Source organism: Vanellus vanellus, assembly GCF_965231255.1.
Source record: "Vanellus vanellus genome assembly, chromosome: 2".
Lineage (NCBI taxonomy): Eukaryota > Metazoa > Chordata > Aves > Charadriiformes > Charadriidae > Vanellus > Vanellus vanellus.
Window position 1 is genome coordinate 146523342 of NC_138906.1, and position 16636 is coordinate 146539977.

The 16636-nt window shown below is 35.9% G+C and overlaps 1 protein-coding gene across 1 annotated transcript in view; it reads left to right on the forward strand.

The window, feature by feature from the left end:
• VPS13B (vacuolar protein sorting 13 homolog B) overlaps positions 1-16636 on the forward strand; it is a 499565-nt gene that overhangs the window by 226180 nt on the left and 256749 nt on the right. The window contains exon 21 of the mRNA XM_082499631.1: positions 6522-6669. Within this exon, the coding sequence (XP_082355757.1) occupies positions 6522-6669 (148 nt within the window). The remainder of the gene's footprint in view (positions 1-6521; positions 6670-16636) is intronic.

The window sequence follows — 16636 nt, forward strand, 5'->3', positions numbered from 1 at the left end:
AAATCTAAAATACAGGGTTTGATTTTGCTCTCCTTTAGTTTAAAACCTGAAGAATAGGTGAAAAGCATTCTGGAAAAAGATATTCAATGGTAATTTTTTTTGTACTGATATTTGATGTGTTATACCGATGAAATGAAAATACTAAGAAAGGTTTAAAGATGTCAATATTTATAACGAATGTTATGTTGGACACATGGGTAAATTTTTTGAATGTGAATGTTTTGCTCTTCAGCTCTACGTTTTAAGAATTAATGCATTAAGACGAAATCTGATAAAAATTTAGTTATTCTGCTTTATGTACAGTCTGTGAGACTGCTCAAAGGAAAATTAGTATAAGCCAGATAGGTTGTACTCCAGCCATGTTCTACATCAAAATTGTGTATTTTACATTATTTGGGTGTTAAAAATAACCACATTTTTGGTTCCCTGAATTTGTTAGGCTTTTATGAAATATGTTTTTGTTACCACCATTTTTTCAGTAACTGGTGTAATAATCCATGAAGTTAGAGCAGCAAATTCAAAAGATATCTTACATACCCTGCTTGATTGATGAACCTGTGCTAGATTTCAAGCAGGGTTTAAACTGGTGCAGAAGATTTTTTTTTTTTATTTTTTTTATTTTCTTATGTGTCAGCCAAAATTGGTGTTCATTTTTAAAAAATACTTTAGTCTGTGTGGATTGTTCTTGTAAAGTGAGCTGTATGTGTAGCAGCAGTAGATGTGTTCGTGTAATATGTGGACCAGTTGCTTACTTGCTGTTTTTTAACAGTTCTTTAAGTCAGCATATCTATAATATATGCTTAAACCCCTTGTGTTTCTTTGGTCTGAAAGCCCTTTTAAAAGATACAGTCTTTAATGCTTTACGAAAGGTCAATATGAACAGAATTTGGGAAGGATACCACTATAGAAAGTGAATTCTTGTATGTATGCTTTTTACTGCTTGTTAACATTGCTTCCCTATTAAAAAGCAAAACAAAGCTACATTTAGAGGCGCTGTTTCCAGTAATTTAATATTTCATTTTGACTACTTTTTGAAGATTTTTTTTTTTTTTTTTTTTGAGATGTGGCTTGTTTTATTTTTGTAAAACAGTGGTGGTTTTCATATATTTACTCTCTTATAAGAGCCTGGACTTAGTTTTGCACAAATAAATATTTGAAGAGTTTGTTTTCCTTGGTAAAAAAGCCTTAGCTGTACTTTAATATGAGACAATCAGGTATGTGATACTTTTCGCGGTGAATATATAAATGAGTGCATGTAATCTTTTTTCTCAAATGCACATTACTGTAAAGCCTCCGTACTTTTCTTATATTACTAATTTCTATGATAAAAATGACTAATTTTAGTGTAGACTAAACTATCAAAAATGTGTACCTACACATGTGTAGGTATATAATATGGCATAATATGTATTGCTGTACATTTCTGTCATTTTCTTTGGCTGTTCTGTACACGTGTGTGTTAGTACCTAGTTTAATGAGTATTTCGGTAACGGAGTAGATCTAAAACCAGCAGTACAGGGAGAACATCCTTAGTTGCATACAGGAACAACTAAGGAAAAGACATTGCACCTCTTCTAGATTCGTCATGCTTTAAAGTGCTGGAATGTAATATACCTATGTGATTCCAGAATCCAAATGTCTCCCTTTTTTTGTGAACATCTACACCATGGAAGATTGTGTATACCAATTCAAAACCAAGAATTTTTCATCAGCTGGGTAGGTAGATTACAGGATTGGTCATTAGCATTTCCATTTAATCCATTTTTTCCCTTCAACCTTTTCTTGGCTCATTTTCTCTTTTCTCTACCATTATCTTAGGAATTTTACTTTTATAGAATCCTTTCACTGCTTTACAGAAAGTTCATTGTGAGCTGATGATATCAACTTTTGATGGTATGATTTGGGCAATTCTTCATTCAGAGGTCTGCATCAGTGGTCTCTCTGGAATATTTGCCTAAGATGAAATAATTTTGTCATCATGACTGGGTCAGTAGACTCATGTAGAGCAAGCGTTTCCTCTAATTTGATCTGTCTTTGGATGACTATTGGAATATTGCAGATCATTGTGTCTTTAAGAGCCAAACATTTCTGACAATGAAGGGCAATGAATGAACACCACAATGTAAGGGTAAGTTTCAGTACCCAAACTTAAGATTTTTCCATGTTATACCAAAATTGGCTGTTGAGGGTAGAACTATGTTGCCCTTCTTTAGTTCTAGTTTTTCTCTTTTACCTTGAAAAATAGCAGGAAAGGCTCTGATAAAACAAGCATGTTTCTATGGTAGACGTAATTATCTTCTTGGTGTGCAAGATTTATCAAATTATAATAGGCTTTGATTTCTGATACTGCTTGCAGGCCAAAAGCACTGTGTTTATCCCTGTTGGGATCTGTCACCTCTTACCCCAAGGAAAGCAATTAAGTTTCTGAAGGACATGGGAATGAAGCTACTGCTTACTTAAGAAACTAAAGCTACACGGGTCTTGAACCTTATATCTTCTGCTTTCAGAGGCCCCTTGAAACTGCTGATAGAATGCTTTCATAAGTTGATGACAATGTGGACGTTCTTGGCTGACATCAGTTCATCACATAAGTTTGGAAAGATTGCAGCTAATCTGTGATTGGTCTCTTATCCCAGCAGAGCCCTTTCTGAGCATACCTGAAATTCCTACCTAAAGCAGTCACAGAATTTCTTTTGAATTAGCAAGTTAATCTACCAGGAAAGAAGGTGCTTTTGTGAATCCTGGGGGTTAGGCATGCCTAATCTTTTTAATTAGGAATCAGTTTAATTTTAATTAATGTAATTTTACTAATTATGTTTGGGCAATAGGCCTAATGCCTAGTTTTGTTTGAGCTCTCTGAAGCAATTTAGGTGTGTGCTTGTATTATTAATTTTGGAAATCAAACCAATGAAATGTAACTCCCTAGTCAAGCAGCAATTGTGATTTCATGATATTAGAACTTGTTGCAAGGTGGGTAAGGTAGATCCTCCGTGCTGTTGGAGCTTGTTCTGGCGCAGCTTGGGACAGTCTCGCAGCATAGGTAAACATTCTGCTCTGAGGCAGATAGTGACTGCATGAAAGTTATCTTAGGTGTTCACAAAACACCATGTCTTGAGTAGGACTGCCATCTGTCCCCATTCCAAAGACTTTTAATTTTTCCTCCTGCTTGCTGGTTGCGAGCTACTGCACATTTGCACATCGGTCTGTGTGCATGCAGCATCCACCATATGGGATATCGGGGTTTGGTATCACTTCAAAGATGGCAACCCACGTCTGGGCTGAGGCTTTTGAATTGTACTTTTCATGAGCCGGTGCTTCATTTTTTCTTTTAGTAATAATAGTGAAGTTCCTATCTTGGACTGTATAGGCATCCCTCAAATGAAGTTAAGTGTCTGCTCAGTTGGTCAAGTTTTCTTTGGAATGCATTTCTTATGTTCCCAGCTCTGCCTGCATTCTCTTCAGCCTCACACTCGTGGGAAGTTATAATTCAGAAATAAAATATTTAATTACCAAAAAACCCAAGTAAAATAAAATAATAATTTATTCTACCCGGGGCAAATTTCCACTAGCCCGCTTCACAGGATATGTTAGCTTCAGTTAGTTGGCATAGCTCCAGATAAATCAGGAAATACTTGGGGCTTGGTATTTTTGGCAGGTTGGTTTTTAGCTATTATTGTTCTGTGCCTTTCTCTGATTTTAGATCTTTATCATTTCCAAAGTCATATTGACTGCACAGTATGAAGTAAAATAAAAAATATAATCTGTATCTGTTGATCCATTTACATGCATAAATAGCATATATGTATATGTGTGTTTTGTGTACACATACTTAACATGGTGCGTAATATGTTAGATTATTTGTGTCAATACAATTTAAATTTGGAAAAGGATAGATTTCCTGTAGCTTTTTAGCCACCTCTTTTAAAGTAATAATTATACTGGAAAAATAGTAAATTTTCTTATTTTGAGTACCATGAATCATTATTAATCTAGTATTCACTGTTTAATAGGCACAAAACATTATTGCATCAATAAAACTGTGGTCAGTATTCTAGAACAGAATCCGATTTTGACTTTGTGTCAACAAACCAACCTCCTATTAATATTGCCGTACTTCCATAACTTTATTAAATGTTCTTTCTCTATCTTCTTTACAACACTACCAATTAGTAACTATAAAGCTTACCTGCCAAGTAGGTGTGTTAAACTTTACTACCTATTACTTTATAGCTAGCTTTTTGGATTCTTGTGATGAAATACTTATGATAACACTTGCCTGCAATGTCTCCTTTCCCATCAGATTCATCTTCTCGTACAGCTGTGGGGCTCTTGTCATCTGCTATTTCCCAAGCCACAATTTCCTCATCAGTTTGTGGCTAAAACCCAAATCTTGATGATCCTTTTCCATCCAGTTCAACGTTGATCTTTCATCTTCTGCATTCTTTTAACCAGAAATCTTTTGCCAAAAACCTGACAAGATTGTACTGGGCGTCATCAACAGCAACATCAGGCTTGATTTCAGTGAGCAAAGATGAAACAGCTGTTTCATTGTCCAGATCAGCACTCAAGCACTCAATATTTGGTCATAATTTTTTCCAGCTTTGTCTGGCTGTGATAGCCTTGATGGTTTTCACTATATGACTAGTGGTGTAACTTATTATATTTTGCTGATCCGTTTTTTCAGTGGTTCAGAAAAAGATACTGCTTCTTCAGACAGTATTTCTCATCCTATTGTCTCTTTTACTGTTTTGTATTGTCTGTGTTCATTCTTCAGAAACTCTTCCTTCACTTTGGCAAGTCAATGTTCTTGCAATATTAAGTCCAGAATTGCCCAATCATGGCTCAACAGTTGGAGTCATGGGAAAGCTGCAGATGGCTTTGCCTTATGAAGGGTTGTATCAGATGAACCGCTAAATTTTGAAAACTAAGCGATGTAAAGTGTCTGTCGAAAGTTTACAAAACTTCAGACTCTCTGTATGCATGTGGATAGTATTTCTGTGGTGTAAAACTTGTCTTTTCAAAGCTGATGGGGTTTTTTTTGTTGTTGTTATGGCTAGAGGACACCAAAGTGGCATGTTACTGTATTCCAGAATGACTTTTTAGGGCTTTTGGAGACAAAGCTGATGACTGTGAGTTGAGAGGGAGGCGGAGAGATGAGAGTTCTGTTTGTCATTGACATTAATATTTTCGTATTAGCTTTGCATACCACTGTATATACCACTGTATATATAAGTTGATTATTTTCGCTGGAGTAGGATTAAATAGTTGATTGTCTTTCTTATTTTAATTTACTTTTATAGTGGAAAATAGCAAAGGCGTTTAAAAGTCATTCTCCTTCAATTAGATGATCTTCTGTTTGTTTTGGGGTTTTGTATGTGTGCACGTGTTGCACGCTGCTTGATTCAGTGATCTGTTTTCTATTGGAGAAAATTTACAAGCACGTTGCCTGCCTCACACGAATTTGTTTCCCACAGAGATTCCTAATGCAACGTGTGAGGTTTCTCATTACCCAGCTATATGGATTACATTTTCACTCCAATACCAACAAAATTAAATTACACAAAAATTGATTAAGATGCAAGTAATCCTAATGTCTGATCTTGAGGAAAAAACTTCTGTCATCTTTAAATGATGACCCTCTGCAAAATCAACGGTAGAAATATCCTGCTTTTGTCAACTGGGATATATCTACGATTTACATAACATCTAATGCTACAGCAAAATGTTAACAGCCAACTGTACAGTAAAGTTGAGGATCCAAGTTTTAAGTGATTTTGTCTTTTCTAGCTTGTGTTAATCAAAAAAAGTAACAACAAAGCCAATAGACTGTATTCATTTGTGGACCTCCAGTTCCAGAACCCATATGGATAAATACATGTCACTCTTTTCTAATCTTAAAATAAAGATGTAGTCCTTCAAACTAGATTTTAATGCCTTCAGATTTGTTTATCAGTGTCATATTTTGAGCCATTTGTCATTTACTGATGTTCTCGAAAGACAAAACAATTTAAAATCAGTAGTGATCAGAATTAAAGTCTATATTTAAAATTTGAGGAATAAATATAATAATGTATAAATGACAATGCATCTTCTCTTTTGAAGTTTAAGGAAGGTTGATAAATTTCTTTACAAAACTTTGGGATCTTCATATTTGGCTAAAATTTTCCAGTTTCCATTTAACAGTTACATAATTATTTTGCTTTGGTGATCATCCAGGTTTATTCACATGCATTTTGATTGGCTAGCAAGCATGGTATTTTAAGTTAATAAATTATATTTCATTTTTTGTTATCATAGGGCTTTTATTCAGACTAACAGGACTAACAAAAAATTACAAGTGTAAGTCTGAATGTGGCATTTCATAATTTGGTTTCAAAATATATGTGCTCCAATCACTGTTTCAAGTTGTCTTCTATACATTTCAAAATATGTAGTTTAAGACATGTTTCTTGTGACAATGTCATAACTCAATACTAATGTGTTTTGGTTTTGAGTGATTCACAAGGTGCTTCTTTTTCTAGCAGCCTGTAGGAACTGTTCCACTTAGTGTGTCAGTAAGTCGAAAAAAAGAGGATGAAGCATCAGTTGGAAGTGCACCTTTGGCAAGGCAGCAGTCAAATCAAGCCTCTGAGTATGCCAGCAGTCCTGTCAAAACAAAAACAGTAACAGGTACGTATGATCACTTAATTGAAATTAGCCATTCTGTCTTTGCAACCTCCCCCAGTAACATGCATCCACAATTGAACAGCATCAGCTGTGCAAATACTGTGGAAGGACTTTCGGTTTTAAAGAAATACTCTCCTAGAAAATTACAACTTTTTAAATTAAAAATAATCAAACTTGCAATTTTGAAATATATGTTTAATTTTCTTCTCATTTTCATTTAGGTCTTATCTTTGGGGCCCTAAAAGTTTCGTGTAACATGTTTTCTAAAACAAGATAAAGGAGATGTGCTTTCAATACAATATCTGCTATTTTCCTTGATACTTAATAGTATAGTCCCTAATTGTAATTAAATTCAGCAATATTTTCTGGCCACTGAAGTGTGCTAAAGTTAAACTTCGTTATCAGTAATGAAGATGATCCAACTTTCTGGGAGTTTCTAGGCTATTTATTCTTGTAGTATTGTCTGCAAGTAGTAAAGTAGGAGATGAAAAAAAAGTGACTATCTAGCTGAGAATTTTAGTAATCCTGCTGAAACACAGTGAGCAAATTCTCTTTTCCTTTGCATTTATGTTTATTTCCAGATAATCATGTAGTACTTCAAGTTGTCTGTTGAAACCGAGATCGCAGTCTTGTCCATTAGTTGTAGGGTTAATCGTTATTTTGAGATGAAAAAGGACTAAAACCAGAAAACCTGTTTGCTGAATGTTATATAGGTTGCCATGTTATCATTGGTAGTAAAATAATAGATTAATTTCAAAGACTTCTTTCTATTTCATTTATGAATACCCTTCATTTTTACCATTTATCCTTTTATTTTTAGCCTTAATTTATGAATTTCATTTATTTTTGCCTGTAATTAAATGACTGTACTAAGAATGTTCTTTTAACTATATTTGTCACCTGTTCTGCTATATCAACATTGTAATTATATGTCGTGTTTCTTCTTGAGTTTAATTCTACCTGTGCCTGTCAACAAAGCATGAAGGTGTAAATCATTAGAGAAACTGCTGTAATTTTGAATATTTGACTTTCAAAACCAGCTATTTGCATGAACAGGTGCTAGATTGGTTTGTGTTAATTAGCATTTCATTAAAGGACGCGTGTAGTTTGCAGAAGTAGCTTTGTACTTGAATTTTGAAAATTAGTGTCCAAGTCTGGTACCTGCTCAGCTTGGTAACCAGTTTTGATCTTTAGCCTTTCTTATTCTTCACCTTGAGGATTATCTTTTCTGCAGTAATGATCACACCAGAATAGTCTACTAAAAGTGAATGTTGTTGTTCAAAATCTAGAAATGCCATGAATGCCAGTTTTGCTTTTGTCTTGGGTTTTGTGTGTGTGACTGCAGAAATGATAAAATGATAAATTATAAATAATGCCCTAAAAGCAAAAGAAGCATCGCTGTGCATCTCAACTTCTTCCACTTTTTAATTTGAAGTCAATATCAAGATGTGTTTTCACTTAGTACAACACACATTGCTGCAAAAATGAAAAGTTCATTTTTAAGTTTCATTTATGTTGGATACCACTTACTTTACTCATTCAGTTTATCAAATAGGTTTAGCCTAAATGCTGGGTGTTTCTGTGATTAAGCAGATATTTGCTTCTCTATAAAACAACTTTGTGGCATAGAGTTTGTTACTAATAAACAAAAGGTGATGGAACTAATTCTCTCATGAGATAACATTGACTAAGCATTTTCTTTTTAGAATGAGAAGCAGTCTTTTAAAGAAAAGATTACTAAATTTGGTTTCCTTAAATATCAACTGTTTAGAATTGGTTGAAAAAAGTTACTATTTAAGTGAAGCTACATAGATATAGCAGAGGGTCTATTTTGCTTGTTTTCAAGATGTAGTCTGCCTGACACTGCTTGTTTGAAGGCTAGCCTGTGTTTTAACATTTCTACCTATTTGTTATACTCTGGGGATAAAATGCCGGGTGTAATATACCTGAAGTATTTGAGATTTAATGGTAAATATGAGCAGTAGAAATATAAAATGAATGCCAAAGAGCAAAAGCCTTGTATACGGATCAAATAATTTAAAGGGATGCTATCTGTCTGCTTCAGTAGACCACACAGATTTTCCTTAATTAAAGAAAGGAAGGAGAGCCATGTCACGCTACAGTGCCATGCAGGCTTGTTCCCTGTACAGCCTCCTGAAAATTCATGTGATGTTAGAAGCTTTTCCCGTGGAGTTCACCTTGTGCCCTGTTTGACAGAGTTGTCTTTGCACTGGAAGATTCAGGGGACAGTGAAAACTAACACGTGTCGTGTCACAAAAAAAAGTCTCTGCTTTGATTACAAAGCCACCAGTTACAGTGGTTAGAAAAGGTTGGATGGATACAAGTGTGAAAGGTGAGATCTCATTCTCAGAGAAGTTTTGGTGGATACTTCCTTTCACAATTCATTTCTGGGTTTTCTGGGTCCCTCGCTCCCACAGTGTTTTACTTTCTTTCCTTTCTTTTCACCTACTTTCTGAGTTTTCTTTCATTGAAAGGGCTTATATCTTAAAATCATGCTATTCAGGTCGTGATTTTGAATTTCTCCTTTTCAATTCCAGCATAATCTCAGCAGTCACTCCCTTGAGAACTGCTAGAAACCAACCCTATATATTAAATGAAAGCAGTTTGTAATCACAGCTGTAAAATGATTTAAAACATTGATCTTGAGTTCACTTTATTAGTTAATGGCTGCTGAGACCTTGCCAAAAATGAAGCATGGGAAAAGAGCAAAACTACTATTTATACGGTATCTGTCTGTGAAAGTCCAAGGTTTCTGTTCTTAAGTCTCAAATTGTAGTTATTTATAAATCTCCTTAACCACAGAGGCTTCAAAACCAAAGTAAGATAATAGAATATATGCTTTTAATGTTATGATGTGGCTGTGAACAAGCAAGGTGATAAAGAAAGAATATTTAAAAAAGAAAAAGTACGTATTTATCTCAGTTCCTCCATCCACCCACTTCTCCCATTCAGCAATTCAGCAGTTCCCTTTTAGCTCAATGAAAAGTGATTTGCAGACCCTTATCTATACATAGAAGTATAGCTGCTGTGTCTGGATAGTGGTAGTATAAATGTTATATATAGTATATGTAATATACCTATACAGGAAGATACTGCGGGCTGCAGTAGATAGATAAGGCAGTCTTTGAAAGCTGTCCTATGCACACTGTTGAATAATGATTAAAGCCAAATTGTCTGGTTTCACACATTTGAGATGGATGCTCATTCATTACTAAAATAACTTGTAGTTTTCATTCATATTAAGTTCTTAAATTATTATAATTATTTTCACTTTGTTTGAAAATATAATAACATTTTCCATGCATAAAGATGAAATTGTTTTTTTTGTTTTGGGTTTTTTTTGTTTGTTTGTTTTTTTACTGCCTCCTAATGAGGTCTTTTTGTAACCATTACACTGACATTTAACTTCACCAACATCTACTGGAACATCCAACGTTTAGTAGTGCTTGGAAGTAACCATGATATCCCAGACACAAATTTGGTACTGTCTTGTGAGGTATAACTCAGTGACTGTGGCATCCAATTTTTCAGTAACAGTAGAAAAGTAGCCTCACACATGCTCTTTTGTATGAGGAACACTTTTAATGAAAGAAGCTACTTCAGAGAGGCTGAAAAAGTTAATAATTTTTTTTTCGCTCAGAAGCCTGAAAGTTGACTTTTCTTATAGCCACAGGATAGGGAGGTAAGTGGAATTTAATGTGTCATCTAAGAAGTCACAACCCTTTCAGCTGGAGTAGGCACCTGAAAACTAAATGCCCTGTCCCATAACTGAAAGTACACTTGTCACATAAAATTTTTCTGTCCCTGTTGTGCAACAGCCAGGTATTTGGTCATGGTGCAGGGGGTGACTGCATTTCAGCCATGTCGTGAGTCTATATCAGGGCATATGACAGCAGGCAAGTGGTTTTCATCACTAGGTCTACTGCCTGTGACCAGAGATTGCTCCATTTTGTTGTCCAGTGGACAGATTGCAAGGGCATTTGCAAAAAAAAAAATATTAAACGATGGTGGGGTGTGGACAGCTTTTTTTTCTATAGGCCAGGTTGATCCGATCCAGAGGTGAGAGAGCGTGCACAGGTCATTTAATTCCACTACAATTTCAGTATTACGGTGGAGTATCAGTCCCAAATTCAAAGCTGAGAAAAGAATCCAGCACTGTTTCATTCTGCAGAAAGTGTACATGTGGTGCGTAAGAGTATGTGCATATGGAGAGAAAGATAGGACATGAAATCATTCCAGTTTGGAAAAATCTTACTTGTGTTTCTGTCTTAGATGGCCTTTATATTCTCTGTCCTGTATAACTTGTCTGATTTCTAATAAGGACAGAGCTCCCATTGCCAATTTCTACCGTCTTTACCCTGCTTACTTATTTTCCCAGAGCTTGTAGAAACGTAGTATCTTTCAAATATTTATCCTGTCAAAATTGATTTATATTGACTAGCAAATGCAAAATGAATTAGAAGACAAACAAATGAAGATTCCCCACCTTTCCTTTCCATCACTTCCTAACATTCGATAGTGTAGAATAATAACACACTTACAAGTTGGGCATTAGATACTTATTATAACTGGAACTTCTTGGTTGTTATGGGAAGTGTTAGTAATTTGATTTTGAAAGCTTTACTCAAGTAATTCTTTAAATTCCTCCAAAGTATATACATGAGATTTCTGAACTGCTATTAAATACTTCTCCATAAAAATGGAGAAAAGAGGGAGCTTTAAATGTAGACATGTCTCTATTTTAGTTAGACCAGCTGATGCTGTGTTAGTGGTTTTATTTGAAGTTTCATCTTAAGCTAATAAACTTTCTATTGAGTACGGTGTGGCAGAATATCACCTGTACTTAGCAAAACTGGATGCAGTTACTGATTTTTTTTTTTTTTTTTTTTTTTTTTTTCTCTCGTAAAGTACAACTAGAATGCTGAACTAGATTCCTGCTAAAATTAGTTGTTGGAATGCAAAAAACTGGCAAATGTGAGAGAAGTCTGTCTGGTGAGAAATCAATGGATTATCTGAAGTATTTGAATTAGTAGGTCTCTATTTCTGCTCAATGAACTGAATGATTATCGTTTATTCATGCCTGCCATGAAATTTATGACTGATGATTTATTTGGGAAGATGAATGAAATTAAATAGATGCTAAATAGGCAAAGTAACATATAGGACTTCAAATCTAATGCTCGTTTACCTAGGGTGCCTGAAAATACTAGGTTTTTTATATTTTTATAACTGGGGTTTAGTTCTTGGAAGGATTATTTAAAAGGAATGTCTCCAGGGACATATGATTTGTAGTAACTTTTAAATGGCTGAACAGTCACATACCTATATTGGAAAATAATTACTGTGAGTTTTCATAGCTAGTAAAGTGTTTGACTTTTGTGTTATGATGGCATGATTTCTTCATTTCAGTGTATGGATTTCAAAAACATCAGTAGCACAAAGCCAATGTAGTATATCAAACCCGCTTTCTGTATGGAGAAATTCAAAGTTGAGAGAGAAAGAATGGGTGTTTATTTTTAGATTATATTTAAAAGACTAAAGAACTTTCAGTGTATTTTTAAAAAGGCCAAAAACTAGGCAGAATTCCTCCTGCATTTACCAGAAAGGTTTTTGCAAATCCAAAGGCTGAAATTCTTACTTCATAGTACAAAATTTATTTGGAATGGTAAGCGAGATTAAGGTGAATTCAGGCATGGTCTTTAGATATGAACACACATATAACACATTTTTGTAATTACTAACATAGTAGCTCAGTTCTGCCTGTGAAAGGCTGTTACTGATTTGTATGAAAGTGTCAGTCCTTTTATTTTTGTTCCCAGAACTAAATAGGTATTTTTTTTTCCAGAAATATTGCAGCAGTCATTAAAAAATTGGTGGGAGAAAATGCTGACTGTAGCCATTCCCTATTCGACACCCACTTTCACACAGAAAGATCCTTTATGTTAATATCACATTTGTCTTTGTTTACTGACATATGTTTACTCTAGAAAAAGGCATGTTGGGTAAAAAGTCAAAAGCCTCTGTATTTTAACACTTACTCTGCTGCTCATTAGATGACCATTCTAATGTAGTCACTACAACTCTGCTGCCGTTTCTCTGGGTGTAAAGGACTTGCTCTGCCTACTTGTCAGGCATGTGTGGCTCAATTATCGTCTTGGTTGATAAAAGTAATGTATTATCTGCACCGTTAATAAAGTAGAATGCAAAGATGCTCAAAGCCCAGTAAAGAAATTGTGTACGCAAAGACTGTTTAGTATGTGGGTAAATATATTGCATATTTTTATGAACTTAAAAGGACTTTCTGCTGTTATTTAAGTTTTTTATTCTCAAGCATCCTGATGAAGAGTGCAAACTTTTTTACACATCATAGTCTAACCTTAGCAAAAAATCTTAGTTACACAAATAATTCAAATATCAGCCATACAGGAATGGGGGCATAGGGAATAACTTCTCTTATGATACTGCAAAAATAAAATGGGAATATTTCGGAAAAATTTCTGATGGATACTGATGGTTCAGAAAATATTGGTAAATACAGCTTTGAGCTTTACCTAATGCTTTCAATGAGCCTGCCTCTTGGATTAACTTTTAATTTTTAAATTGGATTGTGGGAAGAAATAGTACATCAAGATAGAAAGTATTTTTAACAAGATATTCCCCTGGTTTTGCAATTTCTTACATACATATAATATTTTAATATCAAATCATGGAACAAAATATATGGAAATGTGTTCTATGAGAACAGAATACATTTCTTTGGCCATTGTATATCTATACACAAAAGTGTGAATAATTTGTAATTCTTTCATATATCTCTCTATATAGGCATATATGCTCTGTTGTGTTGCAAATATAAAAATATGTAGACTTATGAGGAAAATTGGAATGCAAACCTAATGACAAACAAGCTTTTATAAAAAAAAAACAAGTCTCACTGAATTTTTACTTTCGCACAACATTATACGTAGAAACCAAAACCTGCTGGTTTACAGAAAAGAGCAAGTAAGTTTTAAGTAGGTGGTGGTTTTTTGTTTGGTTTTTTTTTTTGTTTGTTTGTTTTTTTTTGGGGGGGGGGCGGGGATTAGGTTTTGTTTTGTTTTACATATGAAAAAAACAATTAATCTTCCTGCAAAAAAAAATTCTGTGGGCCATTTAGATTTTTTTCCAGAGTTGTTTGAAGTTTGAATTTTCTCCTCCACTGCATTTTAATCTCATTTCTAATCCCTTAGACCCCTTGATCAGTTCCTTAATGGCTTGCATTTGTTGCAAACACCTTGGTATTTTTGTTTTTATTTCTGATAAAAAGCCCTATTTAATGCATGAAAATGTGAATCGATATTAAGAAATCCCAATGAGTTCTTTGACGCTATGGAGACTACTTTTCATTTCAGCAGAGGAACAATCTTTACGGGAAAAGCCATGTAATAACAGTACGCTTTCCTTTGATTTCTTTCTTCCTTTAATTACTGTTAATGTTCATGTGTGTTTCTGTCATGGCCTCTTAGTAACTATGATTAGTTTGCAATAGGATTTTTCTCAGCTTAGCTCAGTTCTGATGTGTGAGAAGCTGTATGACAGATGATGTGGGAAGGAAAGCGTGGCCAGCTTGTTGAGGTCACATGACGTGCATTTTGAGTATGGGCACATGGTAGAATGGTGGTGATATTATCCTATTGCAGGCTGCTGCATGGGTGTCTCTCCATGACCCACGTCTTTCAGTAGGAGCTCTCTGAGCTTTTGGGGATCACTTGAAAGTATGGGTTAGCCTGCAACAGAATAACCTTTTCCAACCAGAGAGAACCAGAAAGAAACTACTGTCCTCTTAATGCATGAGGTATCTGAGGCACTGAATATTCATAGCACAGAATAGCACTGTTTTCATAGAATCATAGGGTTGGAAGGGACCTCTGGAGATCATCTAGTCCAACCCCCCTGCCAGAGCAGGGCCACTTTAGAGCAGGTTGCACAGGAACGCGTCCAGGCGGGTTTTGAATGTCTCCAGAGATGGAGACTCCACCACCTCCCTGGGCAGCCTGTTCCAGTGCTCTACCACCCTCAAGGTAAAGAAGTTCCTTCTCATGTTTAGGTGGAACTTCCTATACTCAAGTTTGTGCCTGTTACCTCTTGTCCTGTCACTGGGCACCACCGAAAAGAGCCTGGCCCCATCTTCCTGGCACCCACCCTTTAAGTATTTATAAGCATGGATCAGGTCCCCCCTCAACCGTCTTTTTTCCAGACTCAAGAGACCCAATTCCCTCAGTCTTTCTTCATAAGAGAGGTGTTCCAGTCCCCTAATCATCTTGGTAGCCCTATGCTGCACCCTCTCCAGCAGTTCCCTGTCCTTCTTGAGCTGGGGAGCCCAGAACTGTACACAGTACTCCAGGTGCAGCCTCACCAAGGCAGAGTAGAGGGGGAGGATGACCTCCCTTGACCTGCTGGCCACACTCTTCTTGATGCTCCCCAGGATGCCATTGGCCTTCTTGGCTACAAGGGTACATTGCTGGCTCATGGTCATCCTGTTGTCCACCAGGACTCCCAGGTCTCTTTCTACAGAGCTGCTCTCCAGCAGGTCAGCCCCCAACCTGTACTGCTGCATGGGTTTTCCCCAAAGATCGTTTTATTTTTAAAACTTGAGTATTTTATGTATCAGACTTCTAAAGCAACCAGTTCCCAGTAGGCTAAAAAACATGGAGGCATATGTCTATATAAGAAATATACCTCTGTTTAGAATTTATACCTGTAGGTCTTGCTTAGTGGCATCATCCTTCATTTTGCAGGATTGCCACTTGGAGCTCCTTCTATACTTTAACCATAAATTGTGAAATGAAATATGAAAATTGTTGCTTCTGGTAGCTCGATCCTGATTGATCTGATCAGTCCTTTTAAAAAAGTGTGCTCATTACCAGTGTGTGTTCTGAAATTGGTGGTGAGTGTGGTGGCATCTGAGTGATTGATAGTTGACTGAAATAGTTGCGGTGTATATTTTTACAAAAATACCAGTTACACAATACGGGACTATGAGATGAGAGTAGGAACACTTTATGTTCCCGTATACAGGTTTTCTTAAAAATTAAATTTGTACAACCTGAAGCAGCCCCCCTCCTCTTTTTCACCTCATCAGTTTGTTTCATACAAATCATATTTTCTATCTAGCTATTGCTGACTGGCTCCTGGCTTCAACACAAGGCTGATTACGGTGCCAGGAAATGTTCCTAGGTTTTGAGTTCAGTAGTAGCTGAGTAGCATAATTATTTTAGGAGATTAACCTTCAGACTGAGGCAGACGGAGCTGATCCAGTCTACATGTCTACTATAGAGGACTAGCCAAACACACGATAGCCACACCAGACTGCTACAGTCTCTTAGCCACTGTCACCTACTGATGGCCTTGCCTGACAGGGAGTTAAGATGATGTTCTGTCCCAGCATCTCTTCAGACAAAACTCAGGTACTTACCAGTACAGGAAAAAAATGAACAGAGGACTTCTTTTCAGGAGTTACTTCTGTGCTTGATTCTTTTTTCCACTCTGAAACACTTCTTTTTACTTCTTTATTTTTATTTTTACTTCCTCTATTTTCCATGATTTCTGGTTGAATGGTTCCTTATCTGTTTGTTGGGTTTCAAGGCTTTTGGTTTTTTGGTCTTCCAGTTGAGTATGAGGTATTACAGTGAAGCTGTTGTCTATCATGGATATTCCTGGAATTTGAATCAGCTTTGCAGGTTTGAATTGTACGTATATGGAGAGAAACAAGTGGTGCTTTGGCCAACTAATTTTATTTTTAATTTGCAGATTTTCTGGCATAATTGAGAGAGAATTAGCAGAGTGTGTGCTTCCCAGTGAACAACACATGGGAGATGGGGAAAAAAACTAGCTTTAGATCCCTCCCAGGAGGAATGCACTTGTTCAGTGATGCAGGATGTTGATATTGCCTGCTGATTGTGCTGTAAAA